Raw genomic sequence first — 26,967 nt, 5'->3', positions numbered from 1 at the left:
CAGGGTTACAGTCCCCACATAGCTGGAGATGGGAGAGATAACCTATTATTCTGAGGTACATCCGACTGAGCATGGCGCTGGCGTTTCGCATGCAGTGGCTCCATCGTCATCTACAGTCCCGTGGGGAAGTCTCTGCACCGAGAAACTACTCATGTAACACCATCGCCACTGCAGCAGCAAGCCAGAAAAACCTGAGTGGTTTTGGGAAGCTGAGGCACATCAGGAGCTGCTGGCCATCGATACATCTTATTGCTGCTGACCAAGCAAGCAGCCCCTCTGCAGCTGCAGCAGCGGATCGTCCAGCAGACACACCGTCGTGTTCACAAATGCCAACGCTGTTTTTTTTTTTTTTTGTTTGTTTGTTTGGGTTTTTTTTTTTTTTTTTGCATGCAGGGATGAAACGACACACCTGTCATTTCACATTTCTGCGTTGCTTTCAAGTGCAGGCATCCTCCCCTTATCGTTTAAAAAAAAAAAAAAAGAAAAAGAAAATAGAAGACGCACGCCAGCAACAACACTCAGTAGCCTCATTATTCAAACCTGCAACTGCTGCAAATAAGCCGAGAATCGGGATTAAAGACGCAGGAGACTCCTGCGCAGTCACCATTTGAAGCACAGAGAAGAAGAAAAACGGAGGGTCTTACCGATGGAATCGTGGATGTGTCGCCTGCTGACTGGAGGAGTGGATGCTCCGGTGAAGGTGGGAACGAGGCTGCTGGACGGGTCCAGACTGAGTTTTCCCGGACAATGTCGCCGCCTGTCGGTAGCAACGGAGCACTGCATTGAAACTCAAGCTGAAATGATAAGAAGTAGGAGTCTCCTCAACCTGAAGCCCCACAGTTTACATGTGCATCAAACTGCATGCATGAGTTTCAGGGGCGTAAGCGGGATTTTGTAGGCGGGGGGGGGGGGGGGGGGGGGGGGGGGGGGGGAACTGAAGCAGACGTACCAAGCTTTGAGAGATAATTATGGGCATTGTGGGGGGTTATTTTACATTAATTGGAGTAATTCATAAGAGGTAGAAATTTACACAACACTTTAGGTGGAGTTTAAGAGCTCTGCAGTATTTATTATAATTACTTTGAATTTATATAATGTGACAATCTGATTTGTAAAAGGTACCAACTGTCACTGACTATATATATAGATATATAGATATATAGATATATAGATAATAAAAAATTTGCCCCATCACAGATTGAAAAGGAAAGAAACAAGGCAAATGTTTCAAACACGTGGATATACTGCTCTGGGACAACATCAATTATAAAGGTAAGAAGTAAACATTCGTGTAGAAAAGTGAGTCAGATCCAGAAATATTATCAACACTAACCGTACGGCAATTATATGAAAGTCAATTATTCAGACATGACATGTCCAAATTCCAGTCTCCTTGAATGTTTCCGAGCAAACTCAGAGACGACATGTTCTGAATCCACCTATACTTCTAGGTGGGTGTGTAAGAGAGCAAAGCCATATGACCTTTGTTCTGACTCAAGGAGGGACCTCAGGTTAATCCTGCATAATATAAAGTGATAGAAAACATTGGTGTCGAACTCAATTCAGTTCAAGGGCCACATACAGCACAGTAATATCTTGTATGGGAAGAACCAAATCCAACAACAACTCCAACAACTGCTCCCCGTTACTGTAGTGCAATGGAATCTAAGTCCATTTAAGGGTAAAATAAACAGACTTATTTCAAAATTATTCAAGCTGAAACTTTTTATTAATAATTAAAGTCAATGTTTTCTTTGACATACAAACATAAACTGACAACAAGTCTGATGTTAAATCCACCATCAAAGAGACACTGATAAGTGTACAAACAAACAGAGCGGAGGACTAATGCTTAGCTTTGGCAGAGAAGTATGAAAAGCAATACTTTTTATAGCCAAATTATGACAAGAGAACAAATCCCTTTGTTGTGATGATTACTGCAACACTTAAATCTTGCAAGAGGATAAACATGAAACTCGTCAATCAATAACACTGATAAATATACGGTAAAAGTTTCACCATATATGGTAAAAGTTTTTACTATAAACTATAAAACTGTGGCCAACTTAGAACGGAAATAAAGTGTGTGCAGGGTCAACACTGTGGGTGTCTTTCTGTGTGGAGTTCGAATGGTCTCCATATGCATGCATGGGTTTTCTCCATTTACTCCAGGTTCCCGTGCCAGTCCAAAAACATAAACTGTAAATACATAAACTCTCAGACTAATTGTTTGTTGTTGAATATAGTTTTCTGTCTCTCTGTTTCCCTTGCGACAGACTGATGTTCATGGTGCTGGCATGGGCTGTGAGCTGGATAAACTCCAGAGGATAGATGGATGAAAATGTCATGGTTTTTTCAACATGCCACATGTTGTTCTCACTTTTTCTTCAGATTTGTTTTACCCAATATTGTAATTTAGTGGCATGAAGATTAAAACAGTCGCCAAATGAAGAACAAACTGAGATGTGAATACTTTATATATTCAAACTGTCTCGATTCCTTTCACGTCAATCCTCGTTAGTATAGTGGACAGTATCTCCGCCTGTCACGCGGAAGACCGGGGTTCGATTCCCCGACGGGGAGACGCATACTTTTTTTTTTTTCTCAAAGTATTTAACAAACCTATGGTAGACTGCATTATGGTGCATAAAAGAAAGAGGGAAGTTAAAATAAAACATCTCCACAATCATACAGTGTTTTACCATTTATAAGCATGGCAGGACTCCTAATAGTTAAGGCGGATGGGAGCAGGACAGTCACTGACAGGAAGTGGGGTCAAGTGTCTGATTAAATAAACTGATAATCCTACAATAACAACGACAACACAGGTCCCTTCAGTTTATATCGTCTTTCTGTTCTACACAAACACAAAAGCCATTAGGAGCTGACTTAGGGTCTCGTGGTGCACCACGAGGTGGCGGTAGATGTGACGTGGCAGCTGGGTTTTCACTGTTCATCCAGGTTTAATCACTGCTGTTGTTTCTCCAGTTGACCACGAGGGTGCGGTAGAGAGAGGAGGCGGGCTTCCCGTCACGCTCTCTGAGTATAAAGCTGCCCACATTGAGCAACCTTTAAAGTTACTCATTCTTCAAAATTGAGCTACAGCCAAATGGAAAACTCAAAGCAATAGAATGATTAATCAAGTTCTTGTAAAAAGAAAAAAGAAAAGAAGAATATGTGGTATGTATTTTTACTTTGCTGGAAGAATTGTTAGAGAATCACAAAAAGAAAAAGAAAGCAATTGCACAGGACTTGATTGTGTTTTAAAAATATGCAAAGACTTCATATAATTGACATCACACACAAAGTGAAATAGTGAAAGGGCTTTATGGGTACTCCCTTTGGATCAATGTGCAAATTGTCCTGGATAGATCTTAAACATAAGTGGAAGTTAAAAACAAATATGTTCATAACAGAAATGAAATTGCTGGGCTACAAATTGCAAATATATTAATAAATCAGGATTTATATGTGTGTAACGAGATCAGATCTTTTTTTAATCAATTGTAAAAAAAAAAAAAATTTCTTGGTTTAGATTTTTCATAGATTCTCATCACACTTTATGGCTTTGGTATCCATCACAGGTCAAACACAGACACAGACAACCACACACACACTCACATTCACACCTACGGACAATATAAGGTCACCACTTAACCTCATATCCATGTTTTTGGAACGTGAGAGGAAACTGGAGGAAACGTACACGACGTGGCTTTAACATCCACCGCATTTATTTGCACTCGACTGGGAGCAAATGTGGTATTCAGGGTCTTGTTCAACAACACTTTGACATATAAATCGGACGAGATGGGGGATTGAACCTACAACTGTGTCCCACTTCATAAACGGGGGAGAGTCTCTAAACTCAGGTTGTGTTCTGGGAGTCCGTTTCCATGACAACGGTGATGCGAGCCCCTGCAGTCCCCGGTGGTGTCAGCTCCTCCGGCCCTCGGGCTGGTCTCTGGTCAGAAGTCTGACGTGTGTCCACACACACCACAGCTCAGCGGCCAGAGCCAGCAGGCGGCCGGCGGCCAGCAGCAGCGTCCCTGCGGTCTGCAGCGGCCACGCCACGGCGCCGCCACGACACACGTAGAGCCAGACGGGCAGGCCGTGGAGCCCGCAGACCACCCACAGTCCCACCGGGGTCCTGAACCCGTCGGCCATGATGGTCTGAATGAGCCTCGGACTGCTGCTGAAGCTGCTCTTCCACTGCTCGCCTCCCACACTGTGGTTGCACACAAACACGCACCACTCCACGGCACACACCAGCCAGCCCCACTCGGACACCAGGCTCCACAGCATGCCTCTGCCCAGGTTGTCCACTACAACGTCCAGCCAGGCTCCAAACCGGGAGGTCTGCTGCAGCCTCCTGGCCAGCCAGCCGTCCACTCCGTCCAGGAGGATGGAGAGCAGGTAGAGGGGGAGGAACACTGCAGGGGTCTGACGGACCGTCCAGGCACAGAACACCAGGCAGATCCTCAAATACCCGACTATGTTCGGCCAGAACAGCAGGACCTTCGGCGCCATGTCGATTCAGGTGAGACTGACTCAGCGGGGGAGGAGCCACACACACACTCTCACACACACGGTGCTTCCACTGGGTGCTGTCACTTTAAACCTGACGCCTCGCGACCTCTCTCGTCTTCCTGACAGCACACGGACGCAGTAACGTGACGACATCGCCGCGCGCAACTGAACGTTTTCGATTCTGAGGATCTGCGTCGTCTTATTTTGAAACGTCCCCACCGGATGTTCCCTTGCCCCCTTTTCCGGTCGCTGCGGAGCATTGACGCTGTGTTGTGGAGCCGCAGCTTCTCCATCCTCCCACTGCACACAACACAACACAACACAACGCATCACAATGGGGCTGTAATGTCGGCGGCGGGCCAGAACCGAGCATTTCCCCCCCAGTACTGAGCCTGTGTATGGATTTAATGATGATGAAGAAGAAGAAGTTCAAGTTCAAGGTGGATTTCGAGCTGGACGAGCTGTCGTCGGTCCCCTTTGTCAACGGCGTCCTCTTCTGTAAAGTCAGGCTGCTGGACGGCGGCTTCTCGGAGGAGTCTTCACGGTGAGCACGGCGAAAACACGGAGCTGACCTTTACTGCTAAAAACTAAACCCGCGACTTTAACCCGGGCGGGGAGGCTCCAGCACGGCTAACTAGCTCCCACAGGCTACACTCGGCGCGCCGGAGACGAGCTAATCTTAACGTCTTGTGTTTTCTCGACGCTAACTGACACCCAGCCCGTCGTAACAACTCCACGAACTCCGTTACAACCAGTGTGCAGCAGGTGACGTTGAACATGGCTGGAGTTTCTCGTTTTTCTCGCCACACTAACGCGACATCTGGATCCATTTCTCGGGCTGACTTGACTTCTTCCTCGCCCGTTAAGTGGGTTGTGAGGAGGCAGATCTCCCTCAAAGCAGCCGTAAAGCTGCTGATCAGGACCCCCATCAGCACCGCGGTGCTTTAGTAAATCACTGGTCGTTCCAGTCAATCTGCCCTCATAAAGTTATCACTGAAAGAGATGGGGTGGGGTGGGGGTGGGGGCTATTCCCTGTAATGACCAGGTCTGAAAAAAAACCCTATTGTATTGACAACAGTGCTTCTACTGCATAATCAGGTGTTGCACGTAACACATTTGACTATTTCATGATGATATTCTGCTTTTAATTTGATGGAACAGTCATGTGGTGGCTCAGTCTCGCGTCACTGTGCCTGATTGTTAAATCAGTGCTTCTCTCAGTATGACAGGTATATAAGCAAAGAATTAGAATATCAATGAAAATTTGATTATTGTTGGTCATTTCTATACAGAAAATCATCTGATCTCGCTAAATATGACATTTTGATTAGCCGAGTTTCATGTCTCATATACTTAAAATATGAAGAAACAAAATGGGTCAAATAATTCTGCTCATGTGAAATACAATTTAAAGAAATGTACGTTTTTCTGTTTGAATTAAAGGGGAAACTCTTTCACTGTATTATAAGTTTTTGAGACGCACCATTATTTATGAGGTCAACTGGTGAGTCTGTTTTGATCTGCGTGAAGAAGAAGTCATTTAAGTGAGCCGGGCCCTGCTTTTGGTCCATTGTTTGTTGGAATAGTTTCTAGCCCATGCAAACCTAACAGTTTAAAAGAGGATGAAGAATATGGTTAGATTCTCTTTAGGAAAAAAGGGAGAGGCAATAAAATGATTCAAAGCGGATGTTATGAGCAATTAGGTTGAATAGCCACAGATGTATAACATTACTTGGAATATAAAGAGCATTTTTAGAGTACAATTCACCAAGATCAAAACAAACACAACTCTAAAACCACAGAAGAATTTCATAAAAAAAAAAAAAAAAAGAAGTTGAAATCGAATCCAAGTTTCTTTATAAAACCACCACATAGGGCCAACATGCTGTACACAAAATACATAAACAACATAAATGTCTGTCATCAAAAACTGGGGCGGGTGGTTCATAGAGTTCAATTTGCAATATCACTATTGTTTGGAAGTCACTCCTGACCCAAACCTTAATAATTATGTGGAAGAAACATGAAGTCTACCCGGCACATAGAAGGTAAACTGACTTTACAATGAAGCAAGAGTCAACTTGTGTCCAGTATCTAAACTTTATAATGCTAATATGTTTTCATATTCATTTATTTTGGAATTTTGCTGAATGAGAAGGAGTGCAGGAAGTCAGCTGACTTGACTGTGGATCAGTGGGCAAACCAGGTAGTCCTCCGGTCTTGTGATCGGTGGTTTGAAAACGTAACAGAAGACAGTGTTGTGCAAACATCTACAGTTGTATATTATTTCAGTACGCAAGACTAACAAATTTATCCTCTATGTCATCTATGTATGTTGCCAGAGCTTCAGGAAATAAATGAAGCAAATCAAGAATCGACCCATTGTTGTAGTTACGCTTTCGTACTGGGAACAGCACGCTGTCGTTTTGGTGTCACATTGATTGTCACGTATGTTTCTACACAACTTCTATTGGCTGTTCATAGGTGTAGCTTGTCGCAGCAGTGCGGCATAGGGAGGTAGTGGACGCGAAATCTTTCAGATTTGAGTATCGGCCGACACAGAAACGTTCCTGATTCGATACTTATATTGCTATTGCTATATTGCGACTATACTTACTGTGTATTCTACTATCAGCTAAGTTGTCTAAAGCTCAAAGCTTCAACGGAAGAAGCTTCGCTTAGACAGAATGATTATAAAACTCAACTTGTAGAAACAAAACTCTTCTCCGAATGACTTAAGAACTTATTTAAACTTTATTACGTCACAACAAAAATGAATCTCACTTAAAAGTGAAACAGTTTGACTAAAATATAAATTAGAATGAACTACAACATAACCAGTATTCAGTAGAACCATTCAAAGTGGCTTAAACGTTTGATGACGTGTCGGTCTTTATTAATTTGTCAAATTAAAAAGAAACAATATCAGAAAATTGCTAATATGGGCCAAGATACGATATCCACCGATCCAATCAGGACATCCCTGCTCAGATTATATTCTCAGTCTATGGTTGCATGACTGTGACAACTTCTGTCCATGAACTTCTGACTGTACAACATCATAACACAGATACTAAGCTACACTTAGGATGTTACTGCAGTTTCACATTTTTGGTCTGAGATGCACAGAATCACACACTATGTTGCCATATTATCAAAATAAAGTGTTTTGTGATCGCTATAAAATGGTGAAATGTGCTTTATAAGTGAATCTCATTAATTATTTAATGGGTACATTCTACGCTTCTCTGGCTCGAGCACCAGACTTTTCATTAATACGTTTTTATTTCCACAGTTTCAGTGACTTGTCAGTCTTGGAAACGGATGATGATTGGAAAACTTTTATGTAATTTAGCACTATATAGCTAAACAAGAGAGACCTAAGACTGAAACCAGTTTTGTTTTGCCTATTTTGAACCCATCGAGAAAAAAAAAAAAAAAACTTGACAGACAACTTCATTGGTTACATGAAAGCTCTTCACATAATAGCATCATTAATAAATAGGTAGATTAGATGTAATCATCTGTCACATGCTGAATGTGTTTATGCAGTTGATAACTGATATGCTCACGATGTCTCTTTATGTGTATCTGGTGTCTGAATGTTTCGCATGATCATCTCTTTCCTGCCCAGAGCACACAGATGGTGAAGTAGTTTGTTCAGAGTGCATTAGAAACATTAAACAGTTAGTGCAGCTTGTCAAACTGTTTGCGAAAGTGCATGCACACGTCAACGTTGTTTAAAAACTGTCAACAAGTCTCCGTGTATGGAGACGGGATCTTTTAAAGACCAGCGTCTGCATTTAAACAAGTCTCAGCCGAGTCATAAGCAATTCCAGGAGTGATTTACTGAAAGTGTTCCACTTTGTTTAATAGTCCTAAATTTGGAAGTTATCCATCACCGAAATTAAGTGACATATACAAACAAATGAAATGAGCATAAGTGGTTTGCTGCAGGGTACTTGACCCATCCCTGATGGGGCCATGGGACAGGAAAGATGAGAAGAAGAAAAAAAGAAACACACAGCACGAGTAAGTGTGAAGCTAAAAAGTTATTATTATTGTTATTATTATGATTATTATTATTATTATTATTATTATTATTATTATTATTATTATTATTATTATACTATAATAAAGATGTTATTGCTGTCAATTTGAGCCAACTGAAGTCAGTCCACTCGTTTGTCACCAGTTTTGTTCCTCCACTCAAATGATGCTTTTATCAATGGAAAAGAAGAAGCATTGTTTAGAACAGACAGAGGCTGCGGGGATTAGATGGCTTCACCCAGATTATATAACAAGCCTGCTGTTGCTGTAGCTCGTGTGAACGCAGCTAACTAAAATGGCCCTTTTTGGTGCCGTTTGGAGTTCCCGAGGTCACGTCGCCATTTTACTTCAGCTCACATTGGAGCCACTTCAGCTGAATAAAATGAATTTAAAAAGAGCCCTTTTGAAGCCGTGGCCCCGACAGCACACGTCTGGATTTAATTAAAAACATTATACTCGAACCCTTTGTTGTTTTCTGTCCTCGCCTGACGTGGCAAAGTCTGAAAGTTGTTACATTACATTATTCTGCGGCATTTTGTTATATTGCACTCCTAAACTGAATGTCCTCTCTCACCCTTGGAGTCATCCCAACTATGAGCATGAGGGAAGGGCGGATTGCTGTTTTTATGAGCCTTTCTTTTCCTTTGGTGTGGCTTGTCATCAGTTCTCTGACAGTTTCTGCGCCAAACAAGTTTTCTGGGTTATAAAAGTTCAGTGTTCTAAAATAATACAATTGACAGTTTCCCTGTGCAGGTCTACTCCTTTCAGCGTCGCTCAACACGCGAAAGCTTCCAAAGACTTGCTTTCTTTTGTAGTTTGTGTGAGTGTGAAATGTGTCTGCAATGGTGGTTCAACAAGTTATCTGTCCCGCGACGAGTGAGACGAATCGCGCCTGTGCTTGAAGCCGGACTTATTCACACTCGCTAATAGGATTTTGCAGAGCTGAGAAGCACAGCGAGCCACAGTACGTGAAACGCCAACCAGATTTCCCGAAGCGCACAGGGTCCAGCTGGCGGGGAGTTCCCTCTCCGGGCCTGCGAGCGCACTCGCTGAAATGTCAGAATGAAGTCGGCATTTGTGAAACATTAGTCACGCATCTGCTCCTATTGTTTTTGTTTGTAGTTAGACGGGGAGACTCACAGGCCCGTTGTGGGTCAGCCCGACCCATCTCAACAAGGATCTGATCATCCTGTTAATCCTCTAGGTCTCATCAACTCATGTCGCCTTGCATTTTTCATTTCTTTTTTTTTTGCCTGTACCCCGTACGCTTCTTTTTAAACAGCAGAACAAACTCTCCACATTTTTTTAACTTGTTGCATCATTTTCTCTTGAACTGTGTCACAGTGAGTCTCGAGAGCATCAGCTTGGCTCGTGTTTAAGTCCAGTAAAGTCCAACGAAACGAAAGGCATGCAGGCTTTATTAACAGATGGGAGTTGGTTAGATGAGTGGGAGAGGAGAAAGTGCCAGTGAAAGAGGGGCCATCTGTGGTATCGTAATTCTGCCCACGCGTGCGGTCTATCGCTTTCGCTTCGACTCATCCTTTTACCGAGCGCCGGCTACAACTTACGATCTCCTCAACCTCAGGACGGGTGAAGGATGTTTTGTCTCTCTGCTGGAGTCATGCCAGTGCACTCCACACCTGCCACCCGACCGCCGCATTCATCAGCTAAATTCATCTATTGGGGAAAATGAGTCAGTACTTAATTGGCTTGTTCATTAAGTGTCATTCAAAAAAAAATCCATGGATAAGCTCATAAAGCTTGTATTGGCAGCTTGAATCAGAATGTGGATTGTTAATCTCGTAGTCAATCAGTCTAAGTGGTTTTATTTTGTTATGTAATAATGATGTTGGAATAAATGTGCCTGTCGTCCCACAGTCAGAAGATTTGAGATCTACAAATCAGTGGTTATTATTGAAAAAGCAAGATTAGGGCGTCTACAAGTGTCCCGCCACACTCAAGGTCAAAACTTCAACTGGTACAAGTTACAACACTGTTCCAAATACAGAGACTTTGTGGGACTAAAATGCTGACTGGGCGCTTTTATTAGGGACACTTGTGCAATCTCGCTTTTGAGGTTGTACCTTGCCTTGGGGTTCTTAAAGGGACTGCATTTTATTATAAGTATAATTTATTATGTTTTGTCACTTTACTATTAGCACTTATGTGAGAAAGGTAGAATAATAGAGCTGTCATTGGTCACATTAACGTTTTATATTAATATATAGTTTTCAAGTTGGTCTTTTTTACATTACTCTTTTTGCAATTTTAACCTGTTTATCTTGTTTAATTTTCATCTTAATGGTATTTTATAACATCCACCAGTCTCTCAATTCAAAATAAAATTTTAATCAATCATTATTGTTTATTTTCAGAATTTCTGTCTGTCCTATTTTATTGTTTCGTCATCATTGTATTAATCTTCCCAATAAACACTTTCAACTCTACCAGCCTGAATGAAAATTGTATATTAAGATTCATTATTTGATTAATAATTTGATAAAACACCTTCTCATAAAATGCAGCCAGCTGCTTTACCCTCGACAAGGTGGGTATTGATAAAGAAGGTAGATGGTCAAAATAGGTAAAAAGGGTTTTGGAGAATTAGTTTTTTGTAAAAAAAAATTAATAAAAAAAAAAGTATCTGTCAAGCCGGTGCCTCTATGGGTTTTTGCTGCATCTGGGGTTGTAAGGTTTAGTTAAGATCTGCTAAAAGGATGTCGCTGAACAAGCCAAAACACAGAATCGTGTTTGCATCCACATCAGAAAGCATTTCCTGGATCTTCTTGAGTATTCAGATATGAACTGAACTTTAAATTCCCAGCTTGTAATACATAATACAAACAAAGTGTATATGTGTAACTTTACTGACTGCTAACAGGTGGTCTTATTGTGATTTCTATTTTTTTGCCCTCTCAGAGAACCAGTGCTGGCTAACTGTGTTCGATGGAGGAAGCGGTTCTCTTTCCCCTGCAAGATTAGCGCCAGTGCCGGGACGGGTATCCTGGACCCCTGCGTGTGTCGAGTGTCAGTCAGAAAGGTACGTTATGTGGCTGCTTAAATAGACCCATGAGAAAGTTACTTGGTGCAAAATAATGGATATGAGTCATAACAAAAGTGTATTGCATCAATCACGCTTCTAAATTCAAGTCTGATACTGATTTTGTACATGTTTATGTACCAACTTAAAATTTGTCAGTGAAACATAGCAACCAAAGCAGTCCAACGATCAGCATCAATAATATCAAATATCATTCACTTTGATCGTAATCTGTTAATAATGTGAGGAATACATCCAGCTGTTTAAAGTCACTTTTGTTTTATTAGTAAAATGATTATTGTGTTTCTGCTTCCTTATTTGTTTTGGTTTTGAAACACGACTCATGTCGTGTATACAGAGAGAACCTTCTGTGTAAAGCTTTTGGTGAATGTGTCCTTGTTGTTGCCTCTTTTAATCAGTATTTTTCTTCAGAATAGGAAGATTTTGATGCCGCTGCCTCTTTTAAAAAAAACGTCTGGAATTTTACCTTCATGATTTTTTTTTCTGCGGATGGAAAGCTGAGTGAAATATTTCTCCACATCAGATCAGTGTTTTGGTTTAAAGATATGAGGATCACTCTGAGTGAACGAGACTAAACGCTAAATGGATTTCACGGCTGCCATGCAGTCGCCTCCGTTGGTAGCAGTGTTTTGCTCAAGGAGTCTTCGACATGTGGGCAGATAGGGAATCGAACTTGCAACCTTCCAACCGAGAGACAAACCCGCACTATCAACCGAGTGTTGAATATACCGAACACGTCATATCAGTATTTCATGCAGTTAGCGTCATCATAGGATCATCTGTGAGGTTTTTGCAGACTGTGACTCTTTTTTTTTTTTTTTTAAACCAAGGTTTTTCCAGAAACTTGAAGCAAATTAAAGCTTGTAGTGAATCTAACCTTGTTTTTACACGGAATGATCCTGTAGTCTAAAGTTGAATAACTTATGATTGCAGTACTCAAAAGTCGAATATGAAGACCAAAACATTAAGTTTTTCATTTATTTGCATCCATATATTCTCACATCGAAGGAATGCGCGGCAAGATGTCGTCTTGTATAATGAGAGATACAACTAATGGTACTTTCTTTTCTTTTCTTTTTTTCCCAGGAGCTGAAGGGTGGAAAAGCGTATGCAAAGGTAATTCCTCACATCCCCCCCCCATCCCCTAAACAGACCCCCGTGTCAGCTGGATTTACAGTAATCAGCTATATTGAAGTGAAACGCTTTGTGAGCCTGTAGCAAACAGATGGTCTTCGCTGCCTGCAGGTCGGCTCGTCACGTCATCCGTTTTCACATTTCACTCTATCAAAAGTCATTGTTTGCTGAACTGACGAAACCTGTTCTTGTGCACATTCTCTTTCGCACAACGTGCCAGGAAAACTACAGGCTCGGCATCGATAAAATAATGAACTGTAAAATGTGCCACATTTGTGTTTTTGACGTCCGTCTGCAGTCCGTTCACGTCCACAGATTGCCACGTTGCTGACTTAGAACAAGATCGTCCTCCTGAGAGAAAACAGCGGTCACCCTGTGTCATTCTTTCTCCTTTAGCTCGGTTTTGCAGATCTGAATTTAGCAGAGTTTGCCGGCTCAGGGAATACAACCCGCAGATGTCTGCTGGAAGGCTACGATACCAAAAATACCCGCCAGGATAACTCCATTCTCAAGGTAACATGAAAGCACTCACAGCAGACAGACTTGACTTGGATACCCTGGTGCTTTGAATACAAGCCTGGGATTTGTCCTTTTGCGAGGAACTGCTCACCACACTGGTTTTGCAGAAACTGGTAGAGTTTTCTACTGAACAGCAATAACCAGACATCCAGGTGGCTCGTACTGTTGGCCACAAACTGCCAATTACAGGAGAGTCGCTCTGTCGCCTAACAACAACAAAAAAACTAAATGCTGATTATATCTGACTACTTAATTGACAATTTACAAAGATCAAAACTTAATAGATCTTAATATAAATGTATTTCAAATAAATTGGTTAAGTAAATACATTTGATGTCAGGGAATTCAGAGGAAGTCACATTGTTTTGGGTGTTGTAAACTAATCCAAACAAAAACTAGTCTAATAACGTGGATGAACTCGCCTAAACACAATAAGAAAAGAAAAAAGATTTGAAAGTAATTTAAACACGGGCTAACCAGCAAGGTAAGTAAGGTAACTTTGTCATCTTTTCATTGATTAACAAATATTTCTTCTTTTGTAACAGGTTATCATCAGTACACAGCTCATGTCAGGGGATCCCTGCTTTAAAACGTAAGTTAAAGCACAAGTTTTCTGCTTTATTTTGATGATTAAAAATCTTGTAGGTAATAATTGCTGCTCTTATCTGTAGAATATGATGTTAAAAATATACAGAGTTGGAGAAACGGGCAGAACAGTGCACTTTGCATATCTGAATATTTATTCTTGGAAACCAACCGACTGTAATTTTTTTCAGTTTTTCTCAAAGAAGCCACAGTTTAAAGCACCAGTGTCTTGAATCATATCCTGCATTCACAAGGCTTTTGGTTTTTATCAATTATTTAGCATTCTGTGCTAAATTTAACAGCACAGACCTGTTGTCATCGTCTATTGGGGACTACAATTGTTTAAAGCTGTGCCTCCAGCTGGAGGCGTGTCACTCACAGCTTTCCACATTATGCTGTGTCACACTTAAAAGGGTTTCACGGGAATCCATGATACCAGACAAGGCGAGGTGACAGGAAGTGACTGTTGTCTAATCACATTTTCACATCAAATATATTTTCAAATTTTCATTTTGCAAATAACACCATGTGCACTAGGTGAACGTACTTGATCTGGAAGTAGAGAAATGCTTGAAAACGAGTGTGCTTGAAACGGAAAGTGTGTCAGTACAGAGAGAGAAATGCAACTTTACCCAAGGGTGAGGTTTGACCTAAAAATTATCCAGCAGACTTCACGCCAAAAGCGGTATCTCCTTTCATCTCAGCATGTAATTGAATCCAACAAATCTAACAGTGTATTCTCTTTTAGCCGAGGTTGAAAACGGCGACGTCTTGTCGCCAGGGAAATATTTTTCTAGGATGATTCTTTATTTTATTTACACATTTCATCAACATTGATTCGTTCCCATCTTCACTAGTTGGCATGTTGCTTTGGACGGGGTTAAATAATCAATCATTCATCAAGCCGTCTTTCCTCTGTGATCAGGCCTCCCTCCACCGCCACAGTCATTGGGATTCAGAGTGATGGAGAGAGCCTGCTAGAAGAGAGGAAGGGAGGAGACCCACAGAAAGGCTGCTCTGGTGAGACCAGTCACGCCACATTACACTCTTTGGCTCTGCTTCGTCACCTACTATGACTTTGTTCCTTTTTATTTCTTTGAAGCACTTGAATGCTTTAGTTGTACTGCTGAGCAATTTGTAATTCAGAGATTTGTTTTAACTTCAGTCTTCCTTGTTCTATTTATCTTTAATGCAGTAACTCCCTCACTGGACTTCTGCTGTGTTAAGCTCCTACTGATCAATGGTGTAGATTTACACCAGAGTGGTACGGATGGCCCCGGAATCTTATCCTGTAGTCACAAATTTAGAACAATGCTTCATATTGGTGATCAGCTCCCCAGCTAGTTATGTTAAGTGTTGTTATACTCGGTGTGCGAGTACCCTGGGAAATGTTTACTAATTCTCTTTACATTACATGCGCTTCTATTTACAGTAGTGACGAAATGTGTAAATTAAAAGTGGCATTTGGACTTTAATGCATTATTTTCATAGAAGAAAGAAATATTATTTTTTTTATCTTATTTTATGCTTACACATGTAGCATTTCTCTGTGCTCAGTTTGTAGCAGAACCAGTACAGCTTGTCAGTAAAGTACTCCACGGACAGTAGTTCATTACTGAATTACTTCAGTATGATGGGAGCCACATGGCAGAATTAAAAAACACAAAAGCACCCAAAAAAATCAAGTAGAGATGACTAAAAACAACAAAGTAAAGAAACTTCTTCACTTCTAAAATGCTGCAGGTGGGAACTGCAGAAGGATTCACATGATTTTATAAAAAAGAAAGTGTCCAGTCAGTGGTGGAAAGATTTGGGAAGAGAAAGTGGAGTGTTGCTTGTAAAAACAAATCCCAGAGCACAAGCACATCTTCTTAACTTCTTGTATTTATCGCAGATCACATTGTGATAGTAATACTCACAACATTATCAGTTAGCCTGTTAAAAAACCTGCAGATTAGTTCACTGAAACAAGTATCAGTTAGTATTGTAGCACAGGCATTCTCACAGGAAGAGCCTGCCACCACAGACATTAAACCACACTGCTCAACACAATAACTCAATGACTGTTAAAGTCCAGAGGCAATAAGAAGCATAACTCATCTCATTACAGGTTTTTCATTAAAATGTGGTAGGACTTTGTACTAAACCTTATTTTATAATCCTTGTCGACTCGTCACTATTACACTTTAATCAAGTTCATTTCTCAAATGTGTTTAAATTGAACAAGTAAGACTTTTATTCTTTTTAAATTCTATCATGATTCATTGTCAAATATAAAAACGAACAGTGCTGCCATAGTTCTCATAATTATTTTTTTGTCCCCCATTCGCCATGACAAAAATATCTGCCCTCCATCCTTCCCTTTCTGTTACACGTCTCTGCCGTTTCACCCACCTCCCCCTCCTCTCTTCTTCAGTATGTGTGTTCATGTGTGAACGCATTGCTGTGTTGAATACTTGTTCTTCCTGGAAGCTTCAGAATGTAGCCGAGCTCCTGCATGTATAATTTAAAGCAGCTCCTTTTTAGATGAGCCACAATCTGCTCTGACCCTGCAGGCTCTTACATGGTTAAAAATAGGACTGTGTGACTTTCTGTGCTGGCATGTGCACACTGCGAGCATGTGCACCGCGATGCTCTTTACTATCACCACCAGCAATATTAGAGCAGGTGTGTTGAATCAGAATGAAATTGCGGCGTTATTGTTGCCTATCCATTTTTCCACAAATGTGTTAATCCTTTGAGATGATGAATTAGGTCTATGAATTAAGTGATGTGAGTGGCGTGTCTTTAGCTGTGATGGGACTGAGGCTTCCTTCCTCTTCAACAAGGAGGCTGTTTGACATCAGATTTGTGGCACATATGTTTGTGGTGCCACATGTTCTAAAAAGGATGTGCGCGCACATTTGTTTTCCAGTCATTCTTCGAATTAAATAGATTTTTTCTTCAGCAAAGGTGACATGTTTGCCACCTGTGGTCAGTCCCTCGATAACTTGCTGCATGTGTGCGTGTGTGCGTGTGTGCAGGCAATAATGGGTGTTTCCGCCTCTTGTAACTGGCTGTAGATCAAAAGCTAAAGGCTCAACAACCCCAAGTGCAGGAAGTACACCCAAATGTTTCTTCACACGCGACTGAACAGAAACTGTGTGTGTGTGTGTGTGTGTGTGTGGGTGGGTGGGTGTGTGTGTGTGTGTGTGTGTGCGCTGTGGTCTAAATCACAACTTGTGTGTGTTGCAGCAGATTTCACTTCATACAGTGTCTCGGTGTGTTTGCTCGTCTCATGAGCATAAAGCACAACAACACGTCGACGCATAATGAGCTGAAAATGAGTTATGCCAGTTGTAGAAATCTCCTGGTTAGCAGATCCAATGTAACCATAGAAGCAGAAAAAATCTTTCACGGTGGTAAAGCATCGGATATAGTCCCAAGTCAAACATAACAGTTCATTGAAAATACATGCTTCCTCGCCAATTCTTAGTTGGGCAGGCAACAAAACCACAGCCACTATTATCTCAATAAATGCAGCCCTCAACGACACACATTTCACCAACAGGGCAGAAGGTTAAAGGGGGCTCAAAGGAAAGCTGTAAGGTTATTAAGGTGATTTTCTTACTTTTTCAAACCTTCGTTCTCCTTTCTAATCCCTTCTAAACCAGCAGAGAGTCGAGACGGGAAGTGTCCCGTTGTGTCAGACGACCTGGGAGGCTGCGGTCACTCACGCACATCCAGCTATGCCAGCCAACAGTCCAAACTCTCAGGTAAGGACATCCCATGTTTTAAAAATGTGTGTTTTCTGCTCAGTCATTGAGACCTGTTTTGCTGATATATGTCCCCGTCCAAGCTGATGGTGATGGAGTAAAATTTGCTGTGCACAGATAATCCAAACCTTTTTCTCTTATTTTAATAGACCGAGGTGTAAAAGGTCAGTCTGGGGAAGAAAAAACATTTTTTGACTGAGGAGGTGGAAAGCAATAAAATCATTTTCCCGTGACACTCCATCGGGGCACCTCAGGCCCCAGGCTCAAATTACCATTACAGGCAGATCAGATGTCAGTAATAAAAGATCGGAGGAAGTGGAGAGATGCACTGAGAACAGGGCTAATGGCTCTCGCATATAGAATTTAAGAGGCATTTTCTCCCATGATAGATTTATACAAACCTCTCATTAATGTCTGGCAAGTTTCCATGGCTGCAGTGAACTGATGCCCTGAGATGTTGTTCGCTTTGACCGGCTCCCTGCCGACACGATGAAGCACGTGGGATTGTGGGTGTCACCGCTGCTGAGCAGAACTGCTAAATCATTAAACGCACAGCAGGCCGTATATCTGCTTCACAGCACATTGGTTTGCCATTAGTAAGACAATTATGTGACTTATACTTTATGTATCAAATTGATCCCCCCATTGATGGTTAATGCAGATGGGACATCCATCCATCCATATTCTGTACCGTTTAATCCTGTGCAGGATTGCAGAATGCTGGAACCAATCCCAGCTTACGGGCGAGAGCAGGAAACACCCTGGACAGGTCACTAGTCCATCATAGGACAAGCACACAGAGACAGAAAACCACACATGCTCACAATCACAGCTACAGTTAAATGTAGGGTCACCAATTAACCGCACATGCATGATTTTGGTGGAAACCGGAGTACCCGGAGGGAGAACATGCAAACTCCACAAATAAAGGCCCTGGCCTGTGTTTGAATCCGGAAAGCGATGCAGATGAGAAACAATATTGTTAATCCATCTCTTGCAGGTCTTTGCAATCCACATATAAACATATAAACATATAAATGACAGTATATATTCAGAGCTGCTAGTCACTTTTGAAGCTTTTTAGAGGATGGGTTGAATTATCGTGCATTTAATCTAAAAATGTCAAGGTATCCCGGGGGGTAAGACTTTGAATTAATTATGAACTGGAACATTTGGAATTTATGATCCCATCTTTGCATCCAGCACCGAAGAAACAAACACACCAATGATGCAAACGAACATGTCGTCTTAATGGGCTAAATAGATCTATCTATCAGAGCGTGGTCATAAAATCCTTGCTCCCTCTACCAGGCTACAGCACGGGTCACTCCCGCTCCTCCAGCATGTCAGAGTACAGCCACAGGAGAAATCACTCGGTGGGCAGCGCTTCAACGGGCATCGGGAGCATCCCGGAGCCCAGCGAGGACCGAGAGTCCAGACCCTGCCCGGCTCTGCCCGAACACCCGTGTCCCGCCGCCAGCTCCAGCAATCAGCAATGCACACCAGTGCGGAGCGCCTCGTCCTGTGAACGACTCAACAGGTGAGCTTGTCCGTTCATCCATCCAGGCATCCTGTTCAGGGCCGCCAGTCCATCAAGGGACAAACGGGAACGATCAAACACACTCACATTCACACCTACCAGCAATTTAGAGCCACCAACTAATGTTCTTGACAAGAGGCAGTGCTAACCATCACACAAGTAGTAGTGTCAACAGGGATGCATAGAATTTGATAACAAAATACCAACAAAGCCATACTGACTCTGTGAAGAAATTTCAAGTTTAATATAATTTGGGAAAAGGGCATTAATTGTGAACATTTTCAGGATGTGCTTAATTTATTTTGTGCTGAAACTAAGAAAAACTCTTTTGGGTTGTTGGTGTTTTTCATTTACAAAGCTGCCATAATCCTAAACTAGCTCACATGAAATAAACTTGGGCTGTTTCTGGCCAATAAACTAAAGTGAGTCTGACTTCCCTGGTCTAATTCATGAAGGTCCACAAGTCTAGAGTCATTTCCTAATTGCAGAAGCAGATTGTTACTCAATGCAGTTCAGAAACGTCAGACACAACGAGATCTGATAGAAGTGTGATAAAAGCCAAATCAGCTGAAGACACTTGTGGCTTCATGCTGTCACTGAGGGCTCTTTATCTATACACAAGCGACAGATTGTTTTGAAAGGATCTAAAATGGTCTCGCCGTTAAGACGGGGTGATTATATAAACAACAAGCACATAAACATCAGCTGCTTTCAAAACTTTTGTAAAGCAACTTTCAAATGTTTGTTTTTCACAAATGTGAATAATATTTTCTTCTATGAAGAAAGTTTTGCCTTCAGGAAAAATAACCACATTTTCACGTGTCACATGTAAACATGCTAAAGATAAAGGAAAAGTAGCAGTTTGAGAAGTTGCTTAGAAACACAGTGAGCAGGCAGGAAGTGACTGAATCAGTCAGAGTTCTCACATCCTGTTAAAAAGAAATGCAGCATCTTATACGTAAAGCCTGATTCTTGGTCAGGTTATGTAAATTATGCATAGTGATCTTTCAAGGTGTTGGTAGGGGGACTATGTCATGACAGATTGGACTAATCTAAAATAACCACAGTTTTACAGCAACTGACTCACAAGAGTTTGAAATCTCCATCAACAAAAGAGTGAGCATTTGTAGATCTGACCCGTCCTCTGTGGCAGGATTAATGTGATTTTAAAAAAGAAATTTTTGGCAAACTAGAAAAAGGCAAGAAAAAAAAATAAATCAATCAGCTTTAAAGGTTTCCTGGCGTATGCATGTGAACAATTAATAAAAATGGTCGACAGTTGCCCTGTTTTACTTCCGACACACAGGACTTGTAACCTAACGAGCTGCTTGTCTTCCTAGTCAGACATACAACCAGGAATGAGAAGCATTAAAAAGTGCATTTACGTGTGTGTACAGCGTGAGCGAAACACGGGGTTGTTAGTCACCACTGTAGATGGCTGGATTAATTAAAATGTGTGTGACGCCTGAGAGACGGGAAACTGTCTGCGCAGAAAGCCACTCAGCTGTGTTGTTCAGCCTCAGCAGCAGAAAGGAGATCAGGAAAGATGTAGACGGCACTAAAAGCGCGTAATGACTCAATGTGAGAGTCGTTCACAGCTGCCTGGAATCAAGTCTTTTGGCTCGATGGTGTGTGTGTGTGTATATATATATATATATAACGTACACAAACCTAATTATTTTCCAGTACTTGATGATGGAAAATGAGTGTTTAAAGAAATGATTCTGCTGTGCCCTTACCTCAGACATCCAATGAAACAAGACTCCATGGAATCTCAGCTCAAGAGGATGGACGACACGCGGGTGGATGCAGACGATGTCGTCGAAAAGATTCTCCAAAGTCAAGACTTCACACCGAGCCTTCTGGACTCCAGTGCCGAGGGTAGGGACACACGCTCGCATCCCTTCATTCCTGCAGGAGAAAGTGTTTGGTCATCTTTCAGTTCTTTCCCCTATGCCTGTTTGCAACAACCCGTTTCCAAAACCAGATGAAAGTAAGATATTCAGGAGTCAATCACTCACATTTGACACGTTATCAAGGCACTTCAGAAATGTAATTATTGAAAGCACTGGTTTACATGCGTCAGTCCTTGGTTCTGAGCTGTCAAATTACTTTTGAAGTACATACTTAGCAACAAAAAATATGTTGAGGGTTTTCACTTCATTTAACGTGAATTTTCTTCACTCTTCATTGATTTTCTTCTTTTGGTTTTTGTTTGACGTCTTTTGTTTTCATGTTGTGACTATGTCACATACATTTTTATTTACACCCGCGCAGCTATGAAGAATGAAATAAATCGGGTCAATGGAATACAAACACAAAGGCAAGAGTATTAACTAGAAATCAATGTTTTTAAATATGTTTTCTCAACCAAATGCCTGCCGTTATGTGATTAAGTGAATCACAATATGCAGTTTAACTACCGTTCCTCATTTGCATAACATAATCACGAGTCGCTGTTTGTGCTTTAGGGAGCGGGCCATTGTTGTTCTTACCAATGTCTCATCCAGCTCAAGAAAAGAAAGCTGCTGTCAATATGTGATTATTTTTAGATTGCAAAGCAACCGGCTTCTATTCATGACAAGAACTGTACAGGAAGTAGTTGGGGCTCTGTGCGTTGACTGTTACCACTACTGTGTTTCAGAGGAAGGCCTGCGTCTCTTCGTCGGGCCGGGAGGAAGTACGGCCCTGGGAAGCCATCACCTTCCCACCAGGTGAGCGTCGCCTGCCTGAGGATACGTGACACATTATAGCCTCGGGCCCATCAGTCCCTACAGAATATCTTCTGGTGTTTGTATCTCACTCCACCGGGGTGCAGTCGTTTTTATTTTAATCTACATCACATATGTGCGTTTTATGAAGTAAGTTGATTGCTGTGACTTGAGAACAGTGTGGAGTTCAAACATGATCTTGGAGACATGCACAGGTTTTCTATATGCCACAAATCTCAAATTCTCTATTTCAGTGTAACACTTATTGCCGGGCAACCAGATGATATTTCACTTTATAATTAGCTTCTTCTGCACTGACGAACTGTATAATAGCAAATGCTCATGTGAACTCTACCTTAAAAAACAAAGAACAAAGATATGGATAAGCACAGGGCATTGGAAACTTGTGTACCTAGCAGTACCACCAGGAGTCACTGGGGGCAGTCCTGAGATTAGAAGAAAATAAGAAAAATGGCAGAAGTCAAGTGGGAGTTAAATAACCTCGGACACCACAGGCGGCACGGCGCCCTCCCGCTGGAAGCGTGTTAGTTGTTAGTTACATGGACCACAAGTAATCTGATTAAACACTGATCAGATTAAAATGGCCTCATGTGAACATTTATCTGCCCCCTCACACACAATGTTTTGATGGAAACTAAAAACAACAAAAAAAAAAAACGCATAAGCAAAGCACAAGTGGTAGAATCAGGAGAAACGACGCTCCAAAAAAAGGTGCTGAGTGTCGCTCTGTTCCCGATCGAGGACTCTGAACTGGAAAACTGTTTCCGTCATGCTGCAGCTTCAAAAGAAACACAAGTGAAAACACAAGATCGATTAGTCGAGCCATTTTCCAGGTAAAGATGCATGTGGGATCATGTGTCTTATGTTACAACGGGCCAGCGTCACAGTGCAAAGCATTATGGGATTGACCCTCTCTGACTGAACCAGGTGCATGAAAACCTGCATATCCATGTGAACCGTTCCATCCCCGTTCCATCCCTCCGCTGGAGTTTAAGCAGACTGACAAAACAGTGAACATGTGAGCACTGCTACTGACGTTCTTCTTCTTCTCTCCTAAAATGAACTCTACTCTCCTCTCTATATGATCAGAGTTAGAATTATAAAAGCATGGACACATTTTCAAGCTCACACATCTGTTTTTGTGTGTATGTCCAGCATGAATGTGCCTTTAAATGTAACCGTGTCCCACAACCATTTTTCACTGCATACGTGATCATCTTGCCACCCAGTTAAAATGGTGCATTAATACAGTCAGCCCACTTATTCATTAAAATTAATGTATAATGTATTGAAATAAGATTCAGTGCTTCCCTATTAAAAGCAGGATCGTTTAAACTGAATCATAATTTTCTTCTAATCCACGACTTAACATTGAGAATTAAATGTATTTACAGTAAGTTGCTGATGGAAAAGACTCAAAATAAATGAATGCAACTATTTAGTCAGTACAAAGTCTGAATCACAGCACAATGTGTCGAATACAACCGTCTTAGCTTGTGTTATGTCTTAATTTAAATAATTATATATGTGATCACACTTTTACCTTACTGCTACTGTGAATTACCAGTTAAGTTATTCTCAAAATACTGTTTCAATGTCAAGAAAATGGGCCTGATGTTTTATAGTCTGAGGATATTGCAACTAAGAAATAGTTATAAAATTATAAACACTTGACTTGGTTTGCTCTTTTTCCTCAAACTGTAAACTTAAGTAATATGATGATGCATGGTGCACCATCAGGCCTGAAAACAACTGTGTAGAAAATACACTTACTGCTTGTCATGGTCTTGTTTGATACAGTTTATGCAAACAATCAACAGTAGAAACAAAATAAAGTCTTCAGGATTGTCTGACTGCTCTTTTCTTGTTGTTTCAGGGTCGGCGCTGGGGCGTACGAGCAAGTGGTAATTAAGCGTTAGACCTGGACTGATGCTGATAACGTCTTTAGTTAAACTGGAAACGAGGTTGTTTCAGTGTAAAATCTTCATTCCGACAGCACACACCACATCGAACCTGATCACTCAGCAAGCAGCCAATATTACAGCAGCGCCCTCTTGTGTTCATGTCCGCTGCGTAACCTTGTAGCTGTTAGGGTACGTTTTCCATTGGTGGAAGGATTTCACCTCGGCTGGGAACCAAGGCAAAAAAAACAAAAAAAAAAAAACAGGTCAAATTACAAACATACAGTTTGCATGTAAGGAGATTTTTAATCTGGTTCATTCTGGGTTTGAGAAAATCTGGTACGTAACCAAAATACCTGAGCCCATTGATCCGTGTGAAGAAACATCCTCCATTTGGATGACAGGAGGAGCTCCGCGAGTACATCATCCAAAAATCTGAATCTATTCTGATACATTCCTTCTGTCTCGCTGAACGAGGACGTTCTATTTAATCCTTTTTGCCTATAAGCTGCTGAACAATTTGTAGTTGTTGGCACCGTGACATCGGTCAGCGTTTTTAAGGTGGGAACATTTTACTACGCAGACTTTGAACGTGAGGTGTGTGTGAATGTTTGTGGCTATGTGTCGTGTGGAAGGACCACTTTTAATAGTCGTGACCGTGATCTTGTCCTCTTGGATGAATTGGAGGAATAAATGTTTGTACGTTTGCATTTGTACGTGCAAAACAGAGAATGTGTGAATGTGATGATTTGCTCACGTGTCATCAGAGAGGTCCCGGTTTTTGTTTGGCGCACTGTGAAGAAGTAGTTGTGCATTTTCCCATAGTAAAGATAATTCTGCGCTTTTTTTACACACACATTTTTTGACGTCATTGCTCTCCTTTTGGTACATTTCCTTGGATTTTATTTTGTTGACTTTTGCCATTGCTGGGCAAAGAGATCCACTTACAACTGTGTCTTTTCACCTAAATCTTTTCATTTATTTTATAACAGGAACATTGCTGCCTTTTGGCCCTTTGATTGGGGGGGGTGGGGGACATCAGAGCTTGTAACTTAAAAGAAAGTAATTATAATAATGTGAGCAGACTTGATCTTTTGCACTGTGCCCATCACTCTCGTCATGTTTAGGCTACGCCTCCTTTAAGTAAGAAAGAATATCTCAGGACGACCTTCAGGCGTCCAGTAAGAAATGTATCTGTTAGACAAAACTTTAAGATGTAAATGGTGAAACACGTCTGAGATGGGCCAGTTTAACATACAAAGGACATTTGTGGAATAAATTACAAGTGTAAAAACATTCTCATTTGAAGTAAGAAAAACCCCGAACTGTACACGGGTCTGTTTATAATTCCTTACTCCATATAGCAAAAGGATATGATGGTTAAATCCAGTCATGATCAGAGACAAAGGACAACAATGAACCGCTCCCATCTGTTCCACACTTTATCAAGTTTCTTCTTTTCTTTAGAACTTCCTGTATGTATGAGCGTGAACGCCAAACCAAAGTCTGGGCCTCTCTGATTAACGCTGCAGTTGGAAGGGTGCGTACCAAACCTCCACTATCGCTGATATATATAAATATATCCATTTCTGTATCTCCGCTTTTGCAACTTGACTACAGCTTACATCAGCAGGCAAACAAACGGATTTGTGACGTGTTCAGTTTGGCTGTCGCAGCGAAAGGACGAGTTAAGTAATCCACTGCCATTAAGAGACTCCAACGGCGTTTTGAGGAGCCCAGAGTGACAATACGGTCGTTTCTGGAGACGACACAAACACCCCGATACAATAGACCAGTTACAGCTACCAAACCAGTAGATGTATGGAGTATCGAGTCACGCATGTTGTCTATTTGCATTTTCTAGCCTGGTAGGAGTTTCAAAGTGCACACTTTTTAGAACAAGCTATCCAAAGTGCAAAAACGCCCTGTTGCTGTCTGGGAGTCCGTCGGGCCGGTGCCTCGCGAGAGCATTAGAACTAGTGACTGTACAGCGTCTGTAATCCCCCGTCCCAGTTGTAAGCCATAGTAGAGGTAGGATAAATGCCACTTCTAGATAAAACTGTATTCATCTTATATCAATATCTGCACAAGTGTCATGGCTGTATGAGGTTTTACTGACCCGTCAGTGTTCTTCGTCTTTATGTTCTGCATGATTATGGTGTCTTGATTTGTAGCCAACGGCTTTGACAGCATTCACAACCATATTTGTCAGAGCTCCTCACATTTTTATGTTTTTCCTCATTTTACATTGCGCCGTTAAGATCTGTCTTCACAATGAAAAATTCTTTTTTTTTTCTCTCAGTGGTGTGGGGCAACGAGATCTGTTGACCAAGAGGCTGCCTTTGTTTGCAGCCCTTTTCTTTTAAATTTTTAAATAGAAATCATAGTTGAAAGGTTAAAAAAAACATTTTAATTTAGGTACAAGTATAGAAGAGACAAATAGAACATGAATTAATGCAAGTTTCAGAATATTTCCAAAGAGGTCTTGATGTTCTAAGGGGGCAGGAAGGCAGTTTCTCAAGTCCTCACACTTATGAGAACTCAGATATCAAATACAAACCTCAAAAAAAACACAAAACGAAAAAAACAAAACATTGATGTACAATGTAACTGTAAGTCAGTGTGTTCTCATTTTGTTTTTCCGTTGTTGAAAAATTGCATTTACAAGTATATTGGTATGTTGTTGGATCTTTTATTGCTGATATTGTGCCACATTTTTGCTAAATATGCAGTTGGTCCAGAAAAAAAAAAATTATATTTTTTTGGGGGGTGGGGGGTCTGATTTATGACTCCCAAATATCTGATGAGTATTTTGTGGGAATTAGTTTTTTGTTGGTTTTTTTTTTGTTTTAGTATATGAAACTCGCTTGTTTTACCTGTGCCACACAGGTGTATTCACCTCGGTAACTAACATGTTGTTACAAACATGGTTGCTTCTTCTCTTCTGTGAAGCTGTTGTTTAAATAAACCTGTAAAAGTGTATTCTCCTGTAAAGTGATGTTCTGCGCTGTTCTGACACTGTCCAGTGTTTCCTGTTACAGACGTGTTGTTTTTGACCAACATCGGCTTCCTTAACAAGTGTACTGGATGCTTAAAATGTCTTCATTGCGTTGTTGATTAAACCGTTTAAACTGTTCGTTGTTTGTCTGCTCAGATTGTG

General features: G+C 41.3%; 2 protein-coding genes across 4 annotated transcripts; one reads left to right on the top strand and one right to left on the bottom strand.

The window, feature by feature from the left end:
- Positions 1–3,181: 3,181 nt before the first annotated feature.
- Positions 3,182–4,547, bottom strand: LOC308115470 (uncharacterized protein). The gene has a single exon (XM_080473013.1). The coding sequence runs from the start codon at positions 4,528–4,530 to the stop codon at positions 3,937–3,939; it is 594 nt and encodes a 197-aa protein (XP_080329139.1). The 5' UTR covers positions 4,531–4,547; the 3' UTR covers positions 3,182–3,936.
- Positions 4,548–4,599: 52 nt separating this feature from the next.
- fam102bb (family with sequence similarity 102 member Bb) lies at positions 4,600–26,943 on the top strand. Of its 3 annotated transcripts, XM_080473010.1 has the most exons (12): positions 4,779–5,074; positions 11,500–11,620; positions 12,728–12,757; positions 13,172–13,288; positions 13,840–13,886; positions 14,805–14,899; positions 17,536–17,634; positions 18,946–19,174; positions 20,919–21,055; positions 21,819–21,888; positions 23,783–23,810; positions 25,275–26,943. In XM_080473010.1, the coding sequence occupies exons 1-12, from the start codon at positions 4,929–4,931 to the stop codon at positions 25,290–25,292; spliced, it is 1,137 nt and encodes a 378-aa protein (XP_080329136.1). In that variant the 5' UTR covers positions 4,779–4,928; the 3' UTR covers positions 25,293–26,943. The 3 variants fall into 3 exon arrangements, with proteins under 3 accessions (XP_080329135.1, XP_080329136.1, XP_080329137.1); XM_080473009.1 differs by lacking the exon at positions 25,275–26,943 and having other exon boundaries at positions 4,600–5,074; positions 17,533–17,634; positions 23,783–24,048; XM_080473011.1 differs by lacking the exon at positions 25,275–26,943 and having other exon boundaries at positions 17,533–17,634; positions 20,953–21,055; positions 23,783–24,048.
- Positions 26,944–26,967: the final 24 nt, after the last annotated feature.

The sequence above is a fragment of the Lipophrys pholis genome (genome assembly GCF_963383615.2).
Source record: "Lipophrys pholis genome assembly, chromosome: 10".
Classification (NCBI taxonomy): Eukaryota; Metazoa; Chordata; class Actinopteri; order Blenniiformes; family Blenniidae; genus Lipophrys; species Lipophrys pholis.
This window is presented reverse-complemented; position numbering and strand designations above follow the sequence as displayed.

What these genes read in the sequence shown, in the direction of transcription:
- LOC308115470 (XM_080473013.1), bottom strand. Translation starts at nt 4,530, where the DNA reads ATGGCGCCGAAGGTCCTGCTGTTCTGGCCGAACATAGTCGGGTATTTG.
- fam102bb (XM_080473010.1), top strand. Translation starts at nt 4,929, where the DNA reads ATGGATTTAATGATGATGAAGAAGAAGAAGTTCAAGTTCAAGGTGGAT. An exon ending in TTCTCGGAGGAGTCTTCACG is followed by an intron (nt 5,075 to 11,499) that starts GTGAGCACGGCG and finishes TTGCCCTCTCAG; the next exon opens with AGAACCAGTGCTGGCTAACT. An exon ending in TCCTGTGAACGACTCAACAG is followed by an intron (nt 19,175 to 20,918) that starts GTGAGCTTGTCC and finishes CCCTTACCTCAG; the next exon opens with ACATCCAATGAAACAAGACT.